We start from the raw sequence: 16,217 nt of genomic DNA, 5'->3' as shown, positions 1-16,217 counted from the left end.
CATCCTGTCAATCTCATCCTGGTAACTGGGCTGTGAAGAAAGAGCCTGTATGCCTGCGTGGAAATGCAGATCCATTCTCTGTAAAATAAGAATGGCAGTGGAGCCATCTGAATGCTAAAGTAAGCCTGCTTAGTCAGTCATTCAGCATAAGAAGTTTAGGAATTATGCTAAAGCTGGCTTTTTACATTTCTGGATGACAATTTGCCTTCCTTACCATGCAAAGTTGGCCCATAAAGGAATGTAACACGTAATCCCCTACTGTAAGTCCTGGGGCATGACATGGTATGTGGTATTGCCCTATTCAAGAACTCTCCAGCACTAACCTTACTGAACTTACCCTTACATGCAAATATGAGCATCTAAGAAGAGCTGAAGGGAATTGATAAATGGCTTCTGCAAGTTCTCATATTGTGGTCTGTGGCTTTTGAACGGTATGAGCAAAGGTAGATATTTGTGATATGTTGGCCCATTATTTCTGTCAGATTAGGTAATGAATTAAAATTTTTCATTCAAAGAGTTGTTACATCTGCTGTAGAACTTGCATGAAGCAGTGGATAAGAAAAGGAAGATAATCTAGGAAACAGAATAGACATGTCAAAATGTTCTGTGAACTGTGAGACTGGTCGTAACTTAAGTTAGTATCTCACATTTGAGTGCTCTGAAATACACAGGATAAACAAATAATTTGTGTATTTAAGATCATGAGTGGCTGTAGAAATAATTAACTGAAAACCAAGCTTTTATCAGATGGATTTGGTGATTGAATATTTCTTATTTTAGATGTGAAATTAATTTTAAAACAAATCCTTTGGAATTACAACCTTGAATATATAAACTGCTCAGACTGATTGGGTTTTTTTTAAATCCAGAACAGCATACATCCTGGCAACCTGTTTCTGCCTGTCTATCAGGGTGATATCTTCAGCAATACCTTTAGCCAGTCTGAGCTCATCGGCTACCATGGTGGAGCCAAGTTTGGAACCTCATTAGCAGGCTGTGTTGTTGCAGAGAGAGGGAGTAAGTGGAGAACTTTTTGCTCACACAGGAAAAAACAAGTTGGAGCTGTATGTTACTCCTTTCTCTAAGCTGAATGGCAGCACAGCCTTATATTCAAGAGAAGAAGGGGGGGTAGGCTGGAATGAAATGGCTTCTAGCAGCCAGTCAAACCCTGTTTCAACATCAGAAGCATTTCAACTACTAATATACAAGTGAAATGCGCCTAGGCAGGAAGAATTTCTTGCAGTGACTAGACTGCAAATGAGATTTTGAAAACTGACTGTATTGTAAAGTTCTGTGAGATAATACAGTCTGTTATCTGATCTCTCTCATCTATGTCCTGCTTTATGTATAGCGTTCTGCTTGGGATTGACTTTCAGATCTGTGATTTGTGTTTGGTTGGGATTGTTGCTGGAGGAGTGGAAGAAAAGCAGAAAGAGCCACTTCTCTAGTTGTAATGTGAAAGGAGATGACTCTTAAGTCACCTCAGCTTCTACTTTGAAATGTTTGCTGTTAAAGCAGCAAGTGGAGATTGTAATTACCTTTGTGATCTCATCTGAATTGCATCCCAGGGTTTGGGCTTAGTTTGAGTTTCTTTTGCATGTTCTGTAACTTCTAACTTTTTAGTCATAAGTTATCTTTAATATGTCTTATTAAATGTGTTTCTGCTTAGATTTCTATTGCTTTGAAGGATATCACTTTTATGACAAAGGAGAAGACTGCTCGTCTCATTCCAAATGCCATTCAAATAGCAACAAAAGGAGAGAAGGTAAAAATCTGTTTTTGAATATGTTCTTGCTAAATGATAGAGTCCAGAACACACCACTTATTCTAGTTAATATTTGCATAAGTAACTTCCCTGTCAAATGTTTAAATGTGATTTGGATCAAAAGGCAGACTTAGGTTTGGCTCCTGTGCATGTTTGCTTGATAATTCAACTCCAGTTTGCCTGCAGAATTCCTTAGTGGTGTTGATTCAGTAACCAGAAAGTAGGGGTTTGTCTCACCTATTCAAAGGAAAACTAAAGTTCAGAATGTGTACTCTTCCTACTGGAAAAATACCAAAGTCACTGGATTTCAAGTGCTCATTGAAAAAAAAACTACTGAAAACAAAAGGACTGTCATGTCATGGGTTTCAAGTAATGGAGAAATTCACCCCAGACCATGTGCTGGGAAATGAAGTTTTTGAGTGTGTATTTGAAAAACTGAAAAGCATGGTGCAGAGTCTTATGTGCAGTACACTTAGTGATTAGTTCTTCTATAAATGCCTTGAAAATAATAATTCTTGGCAAAGAACAGAGCTATCCACAGTGAACCTGGAGCTATTCTTTGGGAAGTAACTGTGATTGATCATATTTGGCTGTTCCCTCTCAATTCATCCAGTATTAACTTTCATTGACAAGGAAGACAGACCACTTTGCTGAAAAAAGCCCAACTTTCAAATGGGAAAGATTTTAATACTTGAAATTATGCATATAATTTGACCTCCTATTTTAATTTCACATCATCTTGTGTGAAAATGGTAGTAAAAGGCTTATGTGGCAGAATAATGGAAATGGCTGCAGCCTGTAAGAAACAGGCATGTGTGTTTCTGATTTATTCAACCCTCTGTGGGAAAAATTTAAGTGTGTTTAAGTTGAGGAGGAACTCTTCCTTTATGCCAAGGGTAGTCACATGGCCAGAACAGCAAATGTCTTCAAATGCTGTGTGGACATTGGGGACCATAGACAGTGAAAGTGATACAGACTGTGGAACCTGAGGAATATGACCCCAGGTTTATTGAAGGTGAAATGAGGCAAGCTGTTACTGATAACCTTGGGATATTCAAGATACAAGGATGCATTCTGGGATTCTTGAAAATAGCTACATGTGAGCTTATTTTTTCCTTGTTTTTTTTCTGCAGTTTTTCTTCACGTCATTCAGTGCAAGAGACAGAAGCTACCTCAATATTTTCCGCTTGTGGCAGAATGTGTTGCTGGATAAGGTAAGCTTGTCTGCATCAGGACCTGTGGTTAAGCAACCAAATAAACTTTTGATGGAGACAGATGTGCCTCTGGAGAATAAGAGACTTGAAATTAACCTTCCATTTCTGACTTAGAATTCTAATTTGATGTTCTGCTTTGGTTCCTTGTACTTCAGATCACAGACGAGTCTCATCTTTTCCTTCTCAGACTGCCACCTACAACTCTGCTGTTGAAGGAGCGTTTTGTCTTTGCATATAAGTTGCAAGCTTCTCTTCACTACTAGCTCAAGCATATGTTACTAAATTGATATGCATTTGCTTCACATTTTCTGTGCCTAATTTGTGATCAAAAAGGCAAGGTTTTTCAGTGAAAACTTTTAAGGAAAAAGGCCAAAACTCCTTCTCAGATAAGTTAGCTGAAACTTTGCCAGCCAACTCATTACAGCTCTGCTGACCTTGAATAAATGCAACAAAGGTCAGCTGTATAACATGGAAGTGTATCTTGACAACTTCAGCTAGTTAGTTTGATTTATATTGCAATTTGTGGATACTTAAACTAATCTTTCTAAAAATGGACTGACACTTTTGCAGAACATCACTGTAAGAAAGAAAATATTTGTAAACCAATTCTTTCCTGTTTCTGTCTCTCATTGTTTAAATATTTTAACACAGTTGCAATTACACACTGAAATATCCATATATAACACTGCAATGATCCCCAAAGGTTTAAAGCTGTTGTGCTACTTACACATGGTAGCTACATTTTTTTCCTTTTTGTTAGATGAATTTTAGGGCAGACTAGAGGCACTATTTGTCAAAACAAAAGCTGAAAATAAAGAGAAGTGCTATTTAAGGCAAAACCAATGTTTCTTGCAAATCTCTTGTCCCTCAAATCAAATGCTGTTTAATTGGTCCGTCAAATCAAATACTGTTTAATCGTAACTTCATAACCATCTTGTCCTGAATCCAGCCACAATGTACTGTGTCACCTTTTGACTAGAATGTGCAACTGGAAGTAGCCTTGCTTTCTTTCATTGTGCAGAGTTTGGCAGAAATGGCACTTACATGATTCAGTTGATTAGTGTGTGGTGCTGGAGGGTCAATGTATGGACATTCAGGTACACAAACCCTATCCTAGGGCTGGAAGAGAGGTGACAAGCTTTGTACTGTTCTGTATTAGTTTTTCTTGTGTGTTTCTTCTCTGTAACACTGAAATGAGTGTCATATTAGGATCAATTTTTCACTTCAGAGCAGTAGCTAAAGGATAGATAAGAAAGCAGGAGGCATGGACTGCATGCAGGATGAGATGAATTACGCCAGCAGGTTTTAGGAACTAGTGCATTTGAGTAGCTTGGGAACTATCCTTATTATTTCTCTCAAATCTTGCTGTTAGCTTGCTTGCATCCTCACTGAAGTATGTTAAAAGATAAATCTGTTTGAGAATTTCTGCTTGGGGCTGTCAGATGTAAAATGGAACACAGTCCTGAGGTGTATGTAGGACTTTTTAATGTAGTATGTTTGGAACTATTATTGAAACAGGATTTCTGTTAGGTTGAGCTCCTACTCCTGAAATGTAGTAATGACTCTTGATTCTCTGCTAGAACGTGTTTGAGTCACCTGTCAGTTTTCTTTATGTTATTCTTTACTAGATAAAGCTAGAGAGGGGCACTGTAGAGTTGGAAGTGGAAATTTAAGTCGCTGGATCCCCTGACACTACTAGAATGGCAGCTGTCTACTGAACTATTACTAAAGAGAGCCCTTGGTGTTTTCAAGCAGTTTTGCTGTTTTCTCCCATCACTCCAATGTCAGGAACAGCATACATTTGGAAAATGTCTCATGCACCTGAGGCTCTTCCATGGTATGGAATGCTGGTGTATGTGCATTTTGGTGTTCCTGGTTTCAGTGATCAAAGGGACACCATCAGAATTTGTAAGGCTTTTGACAAAAATCTCATTGTGGAACCAATTCCAAAAGGAGCTGGCTTTAGTGTTTCCTCTGTAAATAGCTAAATGTTTTAAAGCCTGTGAATAGCTTGGTTATATTCTGGAGCATATTTGCTAAACCTGGAGATGACCTCCAGCTGTTAAATTATGAAATAAAATTGTCATCAGAAGTATAACTCTGACTATAGGTGTCATGGTGCTGGTTTGCACCACCTGATGGTGAATAATCCCTTGTTTTCAGGATTTGGATCCAGGGGACTGGAATTACATTTGTTTCAAATCATGTGTGTGCAGAGGTAATTTTCAGTCCCTGGGCTCTTCAGCACTTCTGGGCATAGATATCATGCTACAGCGTCTCACCTCTGAGGAGTGACCTGTCTGCTTTACCTGATCCACCTTAACCTTTCACCACCTGCAGATCTTCTTGGTGGGGTCAGCCTCATACCCTTTCCCAGATCTCCATCTGGTGGCTGTTCATGCCTTGTACCTCCCAAGTTTTGCAAGTCCTAGGTGGTTGAACAAGTAGTCCTTTGACAAGTCTGCCTTTCTATTAGAAGTGACTTGCACTGTGCAAGAAAACCAGCCATGGTACATGATATTCTGTGCCCAAACTTACTTCATCCATCTGGATGCTTTCCCCCAACTTTGCACCGCTGCTCTCATAGGACTCCTAGTCTCCTTTAGCTCAGTTGCAATTCTGCAGCTCATAATTTCTTCAGACCTTGCTCAGAATACACTATAATATGTTTGGTGCCCTGCCAAAGTTCCTCTGCGAATCAGTGGGTACTTTCCTCTTAGCATGGGCCTTTCTTAGGTTTTTATTCTTTAAATGTGCATATAAAGACTTTTTTCTTTGAAGGAAAATTCTACTTTTTTTTGTTTGTTTTTCGTTCCTGTTGCAAATGTGAACAGGGTAAGTCTTGTAGGCTTTTACCTTGCCACTGTTTTTTAAATGATCCAGCATCATGGAAAATAAGGAATCATTAATGCAGGTCTGGAAGAGACATGACACCAGTCTTGATAAAACAGATAGCTGCTTCCAGATCCACTGCAGCTTTCAATAATGCTTCAGTTTATAAAATCAGCCAAAAATCCTGTTTTGCATTGGGCTTTCCAGGTTGGTACAAGAAGCTTATTCATGACTTGTATTGACAATAAGAGTGTGCCATTCACAGTTTTGCTTTATTTTCCTAAACCTTACAGGTGTCAAATAACCCTCAAGTTTAAGGGAGAAGGAACAAATTAAAATGTAATTAGGCAGGTCATTCAAATCCCAAACAAACACAGCGCTCCTTATTTCTAATGGAACAAGATCTTAACTGAATCGGTCTCAATTCCCATGAGTCCTCTGCCTTAGAGTTGGATTTATTTTCCTTTTGTTCTTCTTATGCTTTGCTGGGTAGAGATTTGCACCTGTCTCCAGAGACATTGTAGCAGGTAAGTCTAGAGGTGTGAGAAGGGACCAGAATTTCTGATCAGCTGGGCTTCTTGTGACAAACATCTCCAGGTCAGCAGTTCTGCCTTCCCCAGCAGTTTCTCAGGGAAGGTTGTGAAAAGAGAGATGTTTATTTCCACCTTTATGTACAACAAGATTAATTTAAGAAATGAAAGAAGGCTTGGTTTGATTCTGAGCTTCATGTTTAGGCAATTAGGAGAGTTTGCTGTTTCCCTCCCCTGTTCTGCAAACAGAGTTTTGTATCAGTTGCCTGGTAGGAGTGTGGTGTATGGTGAGGGTTATGTCTCTTTAGTCAACCTGTTTGGCATGTCTTGTTATTTCTGCATTTGTCCACAGAGGATAAAAATCATCAGGTTTGCTTCTCTCGGGGTACTCTGTAGTATTGCTTGTGCCATGACACTGCTTTGTCTGGCATGAAATGAAGTATTGATGATCTATGCTCTGCTTGAAAAGATAAAAGTGTATCCCAGTTCCTTCTTGTAGCCTTTGTTTTTGTATACAAAGAGAACTGAGGTAAAACCCAGTGTCGACCATCACCTTAAATGGGCAAAGTAAGGGTGTTCATGTTTAGATTTTGCCTTTCAAGCTTCAGAGCTTCTCTAAGCCATTCTCTCAGAAGCAGAAATCTGACCCAGAAAATTTATGCCCTTCTTTGCTTTCAAAACTGACTCTTTCTGATACAATAAAGCAAGTCTTGTTTGATCTTGGCTTGTGACCATTAAGAACTTATTATATCTAGCTGAGCCAGGAATAATTGAGTGAAGTGCAAGAAACCTGTTTTAGAAGCAGAAGTTGGTAACATTGATTTTACAAAACAACAGGAAACAGCTTTATAGATTCCTTTTATAGAAGCTGAAAAGCTTCTGTGCTTTCCTCAAACTATTGAGCTGACTGTGTTAAGTGCAGTCTGATTTGCCCATAGACAGAACATACTGGTGGATTTAATTAGCAACATTAGCTCTGTGCCATTATGAAGCAAGGCACTGGCAATATTGGGCAACAGAAATGAAAATGGTTTTTGTTGGTTTTTTTCTGTCCTTTGACTTCTGGTTGCTAAGTATGCTAGCTGAAGATCCACCTCAGCCGTATTTTGAAACCATGCAATGTCCACCCCTATTTTTTGGCCATTTAATAAGAAGAGCTGTAGGTAGTTGTTTGTGGTTATGAGTTTATTGCTCCAGAAGACAGAATGCCTGGGGAAAGTAAGGCCAGCTGTAAGTGGACGCACGTGTTTCAGCACTGCATTGCTCTGTGGAACGAACCCCTTTGCAGAGGGAGGCTGGCATTAGCTGCTATGACCCTTGCTTTATAGCTGTGTGTTTTGCGTTTCAATGTTTGCTTTGCCCTCGCTAGGATGAAATACCTTGAAACTGATTTCTGCCAGTAGGGTGCTTGTTGCCAGCTGCTTTCTGAAAAGCCCGAAGCCGTGCCTTGCTGGAAAATAGCCGACGGCAAAACCCTTCCTCGTCTCCCGAGCTGGGCTGTTTGCCCGTGCCCTGGGGGGGAGCGGCTCCCGCGGGATGCGATGGAGCGCGGGGGTCCCGCAGCCGAGGTTGGCGCTGCCCCGGCCCGGGCGGGCGGCGGCAGCCGGGGAAGGCTCTGCCCCGGCCCGGGCGGGGGGGCGGCCCCGGCGCCGCCGCCGCCCAGCAGGAAGTGGGAGCGCGGCGGCGGCTCCCGGCGGGAGCGGGGCTGGCCCGGCGGACGCGCCAGGTGGGTCGCGGAGCGGGACGGGGTGCGAGGAGTGCCGGCAGCCCGGGGAGCCGCGGTGCATTTGCATCCTGCGTGCGGGTCAGCTCCTCCGTGTCTGTCTAAAATTGCGGGTACTGTAACTAACACTCTACAGGTGAAGCAAGCGGGCGGAGAGGATCATTTAAAGGCCCTTTAAATAATGCATGGGTATTTAATGTCATCATTTCATGCAAATAGTAAGCACTACTTATGTTACTGCCTCATTAGCACAGTCTTGTTCCCTTGATCAATATGGATGGTGGCCGAGGCACATTTTCCAGTGTGGTGTCTCCTGTTTTAAGATCGTTGGTATTGCTCTCTGGGTTCTGTTAAATACAAAAACCTTTTATTTCCTTTCTTTCTCTTTCTTTATAACCCTCCCCCCCCGCCCTTTACAGCCTAGATGGACTTTGAAACTCATTGCTTACTTTGCAGATATGACTGTGTCATACTACTTTCACCTCCAAGCTTTCCTGACGATTTAAGGGAACTGAAATATGTCTTGGTAGCTGTGGACATTTGTGGAACAGGATAGAGATATTGTAGAGAAGACTTAGGTAGTGGTGAGTCAAGGTAATCCTGAAGAAAAGCAACTATTTTTCATAAGGAGGGTGCTGGTGGTACAAAGTGATGGCCTCCTGTCCCACCTTGGCAAAGTGGACAGTTGGCTGACCTAGACACTAGTGTAGTGACTGAAATGCTAGCCTCCCACAATTTGTAGAGTACTCAGAGCATCCTCGGGAAACAGGTGGGTATCTATCAAGCAGTTTTTTCAGAATCAGAGGGACTCACTTACCTTTTGCCCTATCAAATGAAGTTCAAGAGGGAGGTACCTTGAAGGTATCTGTGAAAATACTGGTGACGTGTGAAGAAGCAAGTAATGGCTACGAATGTGTGTTTTCTTAAAATGATGATCTTTCTTTTGTCTGGTGTTATTGGTTGAACCGTGATGGAAGTGTGGAGTAGACAGGAGTACAGCTGCCCAAAATGCTGAAACCCAATCTCGGAATGTGATACCTGAATGCTTTCGGTCCTTGTCAGAATTGAGGTTAAAGGCTGTGGCGTAATTCAAACTTGTTGCTGTTTTTCCTCCAGTGCCTTACTGTCCCATACCGTGGTTCCTGACTAGCTCGCTTTGTTTCAGAGGCTGACCAAGCAGGAATTCTGGCAGCTGGTGCACCAGAGCTATGGCTCTGAGCTGGGCCTGAACAGCGAGGAGATGGAGAGCTTCCACTCATCGTCTGAGGACAACGGGCAGTCTCGGTAAGGAGAGGCTGTACAGCCTATTGAAACAGCTGGGGAGAAGCAGTGTCCCCTTTCTTAGAAGCTCTGTTTCTAAAGAGCTGCCATAGCCTTACCAGAGAGGTTGAGACTGTAGTAAAAGGATGCAAAGGTCTGAACTTAGACTGCACAGACTGTGTGTAAAAACTGTGGATTTTCTAAAATAGTAGCAGTGCAGTTGAGGCCCCTTAGAAGAGGAGAGAGGAAGACCCTGTTGTCCCTGATCTGTCTGGGGACCAGCATAGGGTAGCTTAAACAGCAGCCTTTTCAGATGATGGTGCCTAGTTAGCACCTGTATGCTCTTCAACAGTTTGAAAGGTTTGAATAGAATGGAGCTATATTATGGTTAAGATACTTTTTTCTTCACCTCCTCTGTGGAGACTGAAATACTTGTTTTGCCTTGTTCTCCTAATATCTGAGGTCTTATTTTTGTATTGCCCTCAGCTTGAATTAAGAAACAGAAATAATAATATAATAATCTGGAATAATTGTAATAATAATGATGTGGTTTTTTGAAAGACCTGCCTTGAGTTTTTTTTTTTTTTTGAACAAATGTGAACTGATTTATGACCTGCCAGTGTCAGTCTAATAACAGTGCTATACATATCTCTGTGTAAATAAGCATGACTCCACAAAAGTGAGCAATGTAATTTGTCTCTTCAATCCTGTGTTATCTGAGTATGTTTGTGAGAAAAGGGTTGAGTTCATTACAGTTCATTACAGGCTTCAAAAGATGTTCTATTAAATATTTTTTCTGATTTTTTGTTTTGTTTGTTTGATTACTTTGGATTTTTTTTTAAATTTACTTGGGTTTTTTTTGTTTTCTCATTTGTTTTGAGTTTTTCCTGTTTAGTCACAGCTTTGCAACTTCCTAACAAGTGATGCCGGAAAAAAATTATTTTCTGACACTTTCTTAAAACATTTTCTTTCAAAATTAGTTGCAAGCTGTATCTGTTTCCACATTTCCCGCAGCACTCACTTTCTTGGTTTTATTAACGTTATGATCAGAAGCTGAATCTTCTGAGAGGTGGCTGGAATGAAGAAAATGGCTTGATATTAATGAGCTGTATATAGGAAGAATGACTTGGTAGTTCATAATGTTATCTGAACAGCCATGTTTTCAATGGAAAAATCACATGAGACGCTTATCTCCAAAGATATCTTCCTTTTTGGTTTGGACAGATCCAGCGTTTGTGATGATTCTGGAGAAAGGGATGAAAAACTACCCAAAATGATTGGTTTAGTTCGTGAACCCACGCTTCAAACAGAAGTAGAGTCACTCAACAGACACATGTTGCCAGGAGTAAGTGCTGACATAGCCTTTCTTGCTGTTTGTAGCTGATAAGCATATGTGCTCAACTTGTATATCTGGAAATATAGGATGAATGGAGATTAACTTCAAAGAAGTCTTTGAGAAGTTAAGAATGTTTCTTAAATTTGAGAATGAACAGAATTCTGTGTAAGAGAATATTGTTGGTGTGAGCTTCAGCAGTGCTCTGTCACTAATTCTCTGCACAGCATGGCTACAATGCTGGGGCTTATGCCCTGGTCTGTTTTTTGTTTTTCCTTTAAAAACAAAATTTACTGGTTTTTCTTACCCAGTTCCAAAGGGGACCATATTTGTGTTTTATCTAAGTGCTTTTTGAAAGTAATGCCTTTTTCACTTCCAATGCTTTCTTGCTTGTGCTATTTGTCATTTAAAAAGATAGCTCCTCTTATATTACTGTCTTTCCTATACATAAGGCTTATTAAAGGGTAGTTACACTTTGTCATTCTTGCCTTCAAAGGTCAGCTAGTTTGCTGTTGTGACTATATGAAACCTTTTTTTAATGCTTCAGAAGGAGGGGAAATCCCCCACACTTGCTATAATAGGGATGAATTTTACCTTGATGCCTTGAGTTTGTACAGCTGAACAAGCATGCATGCCTCACTCATGATCATTCATGTTGTATGAGTTTGTGAATGTATTTGGCTGGTGTGAAGAGCAGGTGCATTAGTAGCGATATCTGAGATGGGCACAGCATCTAGCACAGTTACTGTGGCTCCTGTGTGCAGCTGTACTCCTAAAAGATTCCATGTGTTTTCTCTTGGTTATTAGATATCCCAAAGATCTTGGTAAAGAAAATAAACCACTAATGCACTTTTTATATGCTTCGCTAGGGCTGGGTACTTAATTGCCAGTTTTGCTTAGGAGAATTTGGGGAAGAAAGAAAGGAGATTATTTTAATGGTTTTTACTACCCTGTAAAATCTTCTGGCTTTTGTCACTTGCTAAAGCTGATCTGGAGGTTAAGTAGGATTTAAACAGTTCTACCAAAATCCAAGTTAATGGCTAGAGACTCATATCCAGCAAACAGCACTGGTGTTTCTCAGATGTTAAAAGCTTAGCTGCTTGAATGATGGGTATTCCTCATGGAAACCCTAGCAGTATAAAACAAGATTTTTGGAGAGTTGTAAGGGAGGCCTGAGAGGACTGGGAATGCTACTGGAATTTGGGCTGTTTGGGATAACTAAAAATATACACAGGTAGCCTTAGTTTGTAAGTCTTATTTGTGCAAGAACAAGCCATTTAAAAATAATTGCTATGCCTGGAAAAGCCACGCCCCGAGATGTCTCTTGCAGGTGCTAAATCTAATTGTGCATCTTGGTAAGGAGGAATGCCTGGGGATTTGGTCTGTAAAAATGCCAGGATTCTGCCTTGAATAAACTGCCTTGGAAAAGTCTTTTAATTATGCTGTAGAAGTGTGCTCTTGATAAATGTGTTACTGTTGCAGGGTAGCTAAAATGCACAACAATTTTGTGTAGCTGTATGTGTCACTTGGCATTACTCAAGACTATCCATGCTCTCTCCACAGCCCCAGGATTGCAGCATATTTTGTAGAACCACAAGGGCAGTAGGAGAAGGCAGTAGTGCTTAGAATGCATTTATCAAATGCCATCGCAGTGATGACACAAAGCACACATAACCACCTTCCAAAGACTGGAGGGAGACAGGCTTAAACTCCCCTTTACTGCTCTGATAGACAGAGGAAGTCCCAAACCTCTCATAAGAGGAAGATCTGAATAGTGGAGGTGTTTGGTCTAGTACTTGGCCCATCTTGAAAAAAATACTGTTAATGGCTGGCTGTGGTAGATTGAGGAAAATGTGTGGAGCACCAGTCACGGCTCATCTGCCTCTCAGTACATGTGAATGTGGGAGCCACCTTGTTGCCTGTTTTTGCAACCATCATCTTCCTTCCATCCCTTGTAGGGAGGCCTTCCAGTCCCAGATCTTGCTGTTCACAGGCTGAAAACAAAAAAAGCCTTGGCACAGAGCTTAGCAGTACTGGACTAGCTCAGGAGATAAATGTACAATAGGGAATAAATTATATGTCTTTAATTCCAGCTGACAGATCTTAAAATCTTTATTCTTTAGTGTGAAAAAAACCCAAACAAATGCAAACTAACCGAAAACCCCATGAAATCTGTCAAACTCTATCAGTTATTACAAAAGCCCCAGCTTTAATCTCTTCTTTCATGACATCATGAAAAGCTTTTTTTTCTAGGAGCTGTTGCTTTTGTCTTCTGATATGGGCCTGGCTTTCCTGCTCTGGTCATGGCATAGTGGGCTGCTCTTACACTGCTGGTGGGAACCCCACTTCATTAGATCCCTGATTGTTGTCAGAATGCTATGAGAGTCCATTGGTTTTGTGCTGGATCAGTGTGTCAATTTTTATGCTCTTCTGTCACAGCTAGTCCTTTTGGACTCCATCTGTACTGGTATATCAACATTGAATGTTGGTTCTGTCCTAGATCCTGTTGTGTGACTGAATATAACTTACATGGCAGCTTCTCTGCCATGTAACTCATCTGTTTTTCTGATTCAATCTTCCTTTTTAATTTTTTGACCCTGAAGGAGTACTTTTGTCTGCTTATACTGCAGTCAGATTTATGCCTGTCTCTGTTTTCCAGCCACCCACCTCCTAATAGCCCTTGGTTGCACAAAAAAAAAAATAAATCAGGTTTTATTTTGAAAAAAACCATGAAGTACAGGAAATACATGATGACTGTTTAAGCAGTGGTTGCTTTTGCTTTCTTGAGTCAATGCTGAATAATCTTTAGGGGGATGATGGTGTTGCAGATGAATCAGAGCAGCTCAGTTGAGGAGGCCTGATCATATTTACTATGATCCATGCACTGTTCTTCCAGGGGCTGTGCTGCTCTTGATCACAGATGTTCCACTGGTGGCAGTGAGGCCTTTGATGACAGTTTTAGAATGAAAACTGATTCAAAGCTGGTAGCCAAGCTTTTTGGATGCTGTTTTGAGATACATAGACTTGTCCATATATTTTCCCTGGAGATTTACTTAGTGAAGTATGCAATGGCATATATGCTTAGCTGACAGTTCTTGTTTAAGGTAAAGAGCTGCATCATTGATTCATTGATACTCAGAGGGATTTCCTTCCTGCTTATATATTGGAGATAACAAATTATACTCCATTGCTTTGTTTGTGAGAAGTAGCATTTTATAAGTAGGATGGCTCTAGACCATATTTTAAAACTTCTTTTATCAAAGGGTGATGGTGTCCTACAACATAATAACTTTTCAAGTATGTAGTTGGGCTAATCTAATCTTGCTGATAGAGAAGGGCACCCTGTCTGTTTCATTGTGCATCCCCTCTGGGTTGTTGGACCCTTGCTAAACAGTTTGGAAAATGCTAACCAGATGAACACAAAGTTAAATCTGTGTTAGCTTAATGAATTTATAAATGCTAATGTCAATTCAGGGAAGGGGCCCAAACTGTGCAGATGGGTGCAAGGAGACTGTCCCATTTAAGGGAGTTTTTGGTACCAACATTACATACAAATAAGTATGTTCCTTATTACCAGGGTTTAGTAAAATATTTAAATAAAGGGAAGAGAGGTAGGCTGGGGCACAGGAACAGGGGGGAAATTAACACTTGACTGTGGGGTAATTGAGTAGATAGAACTTGTGGCTTTCTTTGTATGGCTGTCTTTCTTGAAAGTAACTTCTTTTTTTTTCTTCATGGTCTCTGATTACTGATATTTGTTCTCCTCTTGGTTGTTTCAGGTGGAGGAGTCCCCAAGTGAGAAGCAAATAAAGAGTCCTCCTCCATCTTCAGAAAGAACACCTGCTAAGCTAGTTAGGAGCAGGTCTTTAGAAAAGTCCTTGGACCTTAATGAGAATGAAAATCTTCCAGAGAAGAGCAGTGCTTCAGATAGTGAAGAAGGTAAATCTCTTAACAGTTAGGATCTGTAAGACAACATGACTTTGGTGTTCCATCTAAATTGTGGAGAAAGTTAGAGAACTTCCTGATCTTATGAAACTTGTTTGCTGATTTGTTTCATGGAATTGCAGCAAAACCATTTTTTTCCTGTAGTTTCTGGGGAAAAAAACCCAGTTGCTCAGTGTTCAGAATGAAAACAAAGAAATTGTGATATTTTTTTTCTCTCTTTTAGTGGGTTGAGAGTTGCCAGTAGTTCAAACTAAAAGTTTCTTGACAATGGGGTGGTGTCAGTTTCAAAGATGTTTCTTTACTTTGTTTTCATTTCTTGGAAACCGAGGGGAAACATTTCAGGCTGTTCTTAAGTTTCTGAAAGATTCCCCCACCCCCCCTTCTTTACACTTGCACTTTCTTAAGGCTTATGGGCTTCACTCTTGTTGGTGGAGTAAGCTGAGGAACTTTCTGAAAGCCCAGAGAAGACAACTTCCCAGCTTTCAGGAGAGTATTGTACATATTCTGAATGTGAAGATGAAAAACCTTAATGGAGGTCTTGCAGAGGATTACACTCTCTGTGCAAACAGTATCTTAATGGATCCTAATACAGCAGCCTTGTAACTGATATCTCATTACCCGGAACAAGATAGAAGAAACTCGGGTACCTGAGTCTGCTGAGGTCTGTGGGTGCTTGTCCTGTGGTCCTACAGTAGCAATCCCTGACAAGTTCTCACTTTTTGTGGTGAGATTTTCACTTACCCTGGGGAAGTTTTCTGTGGAAATGAGCTGTAGTTGTTCAGACAGTTTACTGAACTTTGGTGTATATTCTGTGATATCTGAATCTTTGGTTCTGTAAATGCCTTTAAAGTGAAGTGTGCACAACCTCTGTTGGTTTCAAGCTTATATGGTGGTGAGAACCCCAGTAGTACTACTGTGCTCAGTAGCAGCTGTATATTTCTTTCATGTGCAAAGAGAACTTCATCACTTGTTGGCAGGAATAGAACAGTTTAGTTAATTGAGGCCAGTTCCTAATCTCCCTTAAAAATTTTGTCAGAGAAATTTTGTCATTTCAGAGTTGACAACTCTGTTGTCAAGTTGTTTGAAGGTGTCATTATGGGGAGATTGTTGAGGTGTCCAGGAAAACTTTCAGAGTTATGGATTGAGTTGGCTGCCTTCAAGTAGTGATTTTTGCCTGGAGATATGCTTATATTCAGTTAACTTTGCTAATGCTCCCCCATACTGCTTCTGTGTTGGCTTGAGTTCAGATGCAACTCAATGCATGTCAGGCATGATCATTTTTGTAACTATACCTACTTGAACAGGCTGTTTATGCCATACTCCTACACACTTAACAAGCTTCACAAATTAATTTACTGTTTCCTAGGTGTATCTTTTAGAGCAGAAGAAAGTTTTGGCCTTTTGATGTTTCAGCTATTTTGCAGCTTTCCTGTCTTCTTACTACTGCATCTCTCTTCTGTCTCTGGATTTTATTTTTTATGGCAAAGGTCTCCAGTGAAACTGATTAAAAAGAAGTCCTATTGTCTTTCCTGCAGCTAATTGCCTAAACTATAGCAGTAAATATTCCCTGTCATGCCTGCTTTAATGATGTTGAATAAATAAAGCATATTAAACT

General features: G+C 40.5%; 1 protein-coding gene across 10 annotated transcripts in view; it reads left to right on the top strand.

Annotated features, from left to right (window-relative positions):
* Positions 1 to 16,217, top strand: part of GRAMD1C (GRAM domain containing 1C) — a 51,913-nt gene that overhangs the window by 21,009 nt on the left and 14,687 nt on the right. For all 10 annotated transcript variants that reach the window (XM_086882928.1, XM_086882927.1, XM_086882929.1 and 7 more), the window contains 5 exons: positions 1,670 to 1,765; positions 2,899 to 2,979; positions 9,230 to 9,348; positions 10,549 to 10,669; positions 14,437 to 14,596. In XM_086882928.1, the coding sequence (XP_086739054.1) occupies positions 1,670 to 1,765; positions 2,899 to 2,979; positions 9,230 to 9,348; positions 10,549 to 10,669; positions 14,437 to 14,596 (577 nt within the window). The remainder of the gene's footprint in view (positions 1 to 1,669; positions 1,766 to 2,898; positions 2,980 to 9,229; positions 9,349 to 10,548; positions 10,670 to 14,436; positions 14,597 to 16,217) is intronic.

The sequence above is a fragment of the Cyanistes caeruleus genome, chromosome 3 (assembly GCF_971803275.1).
Source record: "Cyanistes caeruleus chromosome 3, bCyaCae1.hap1.1, whole genome shotgun sequence".
Lineage (NCBI taxonomy): Eukaryota > Metazoa > Chordata > Aves > Passeriformes > Paridae > Cyanistes > Cyanistes caeruleus.
The sequence above is the reverse complement of the archived record's forward strand: the minus strand, read 5'-3'. Positions and strand labels throughout refer to the sequence as shown.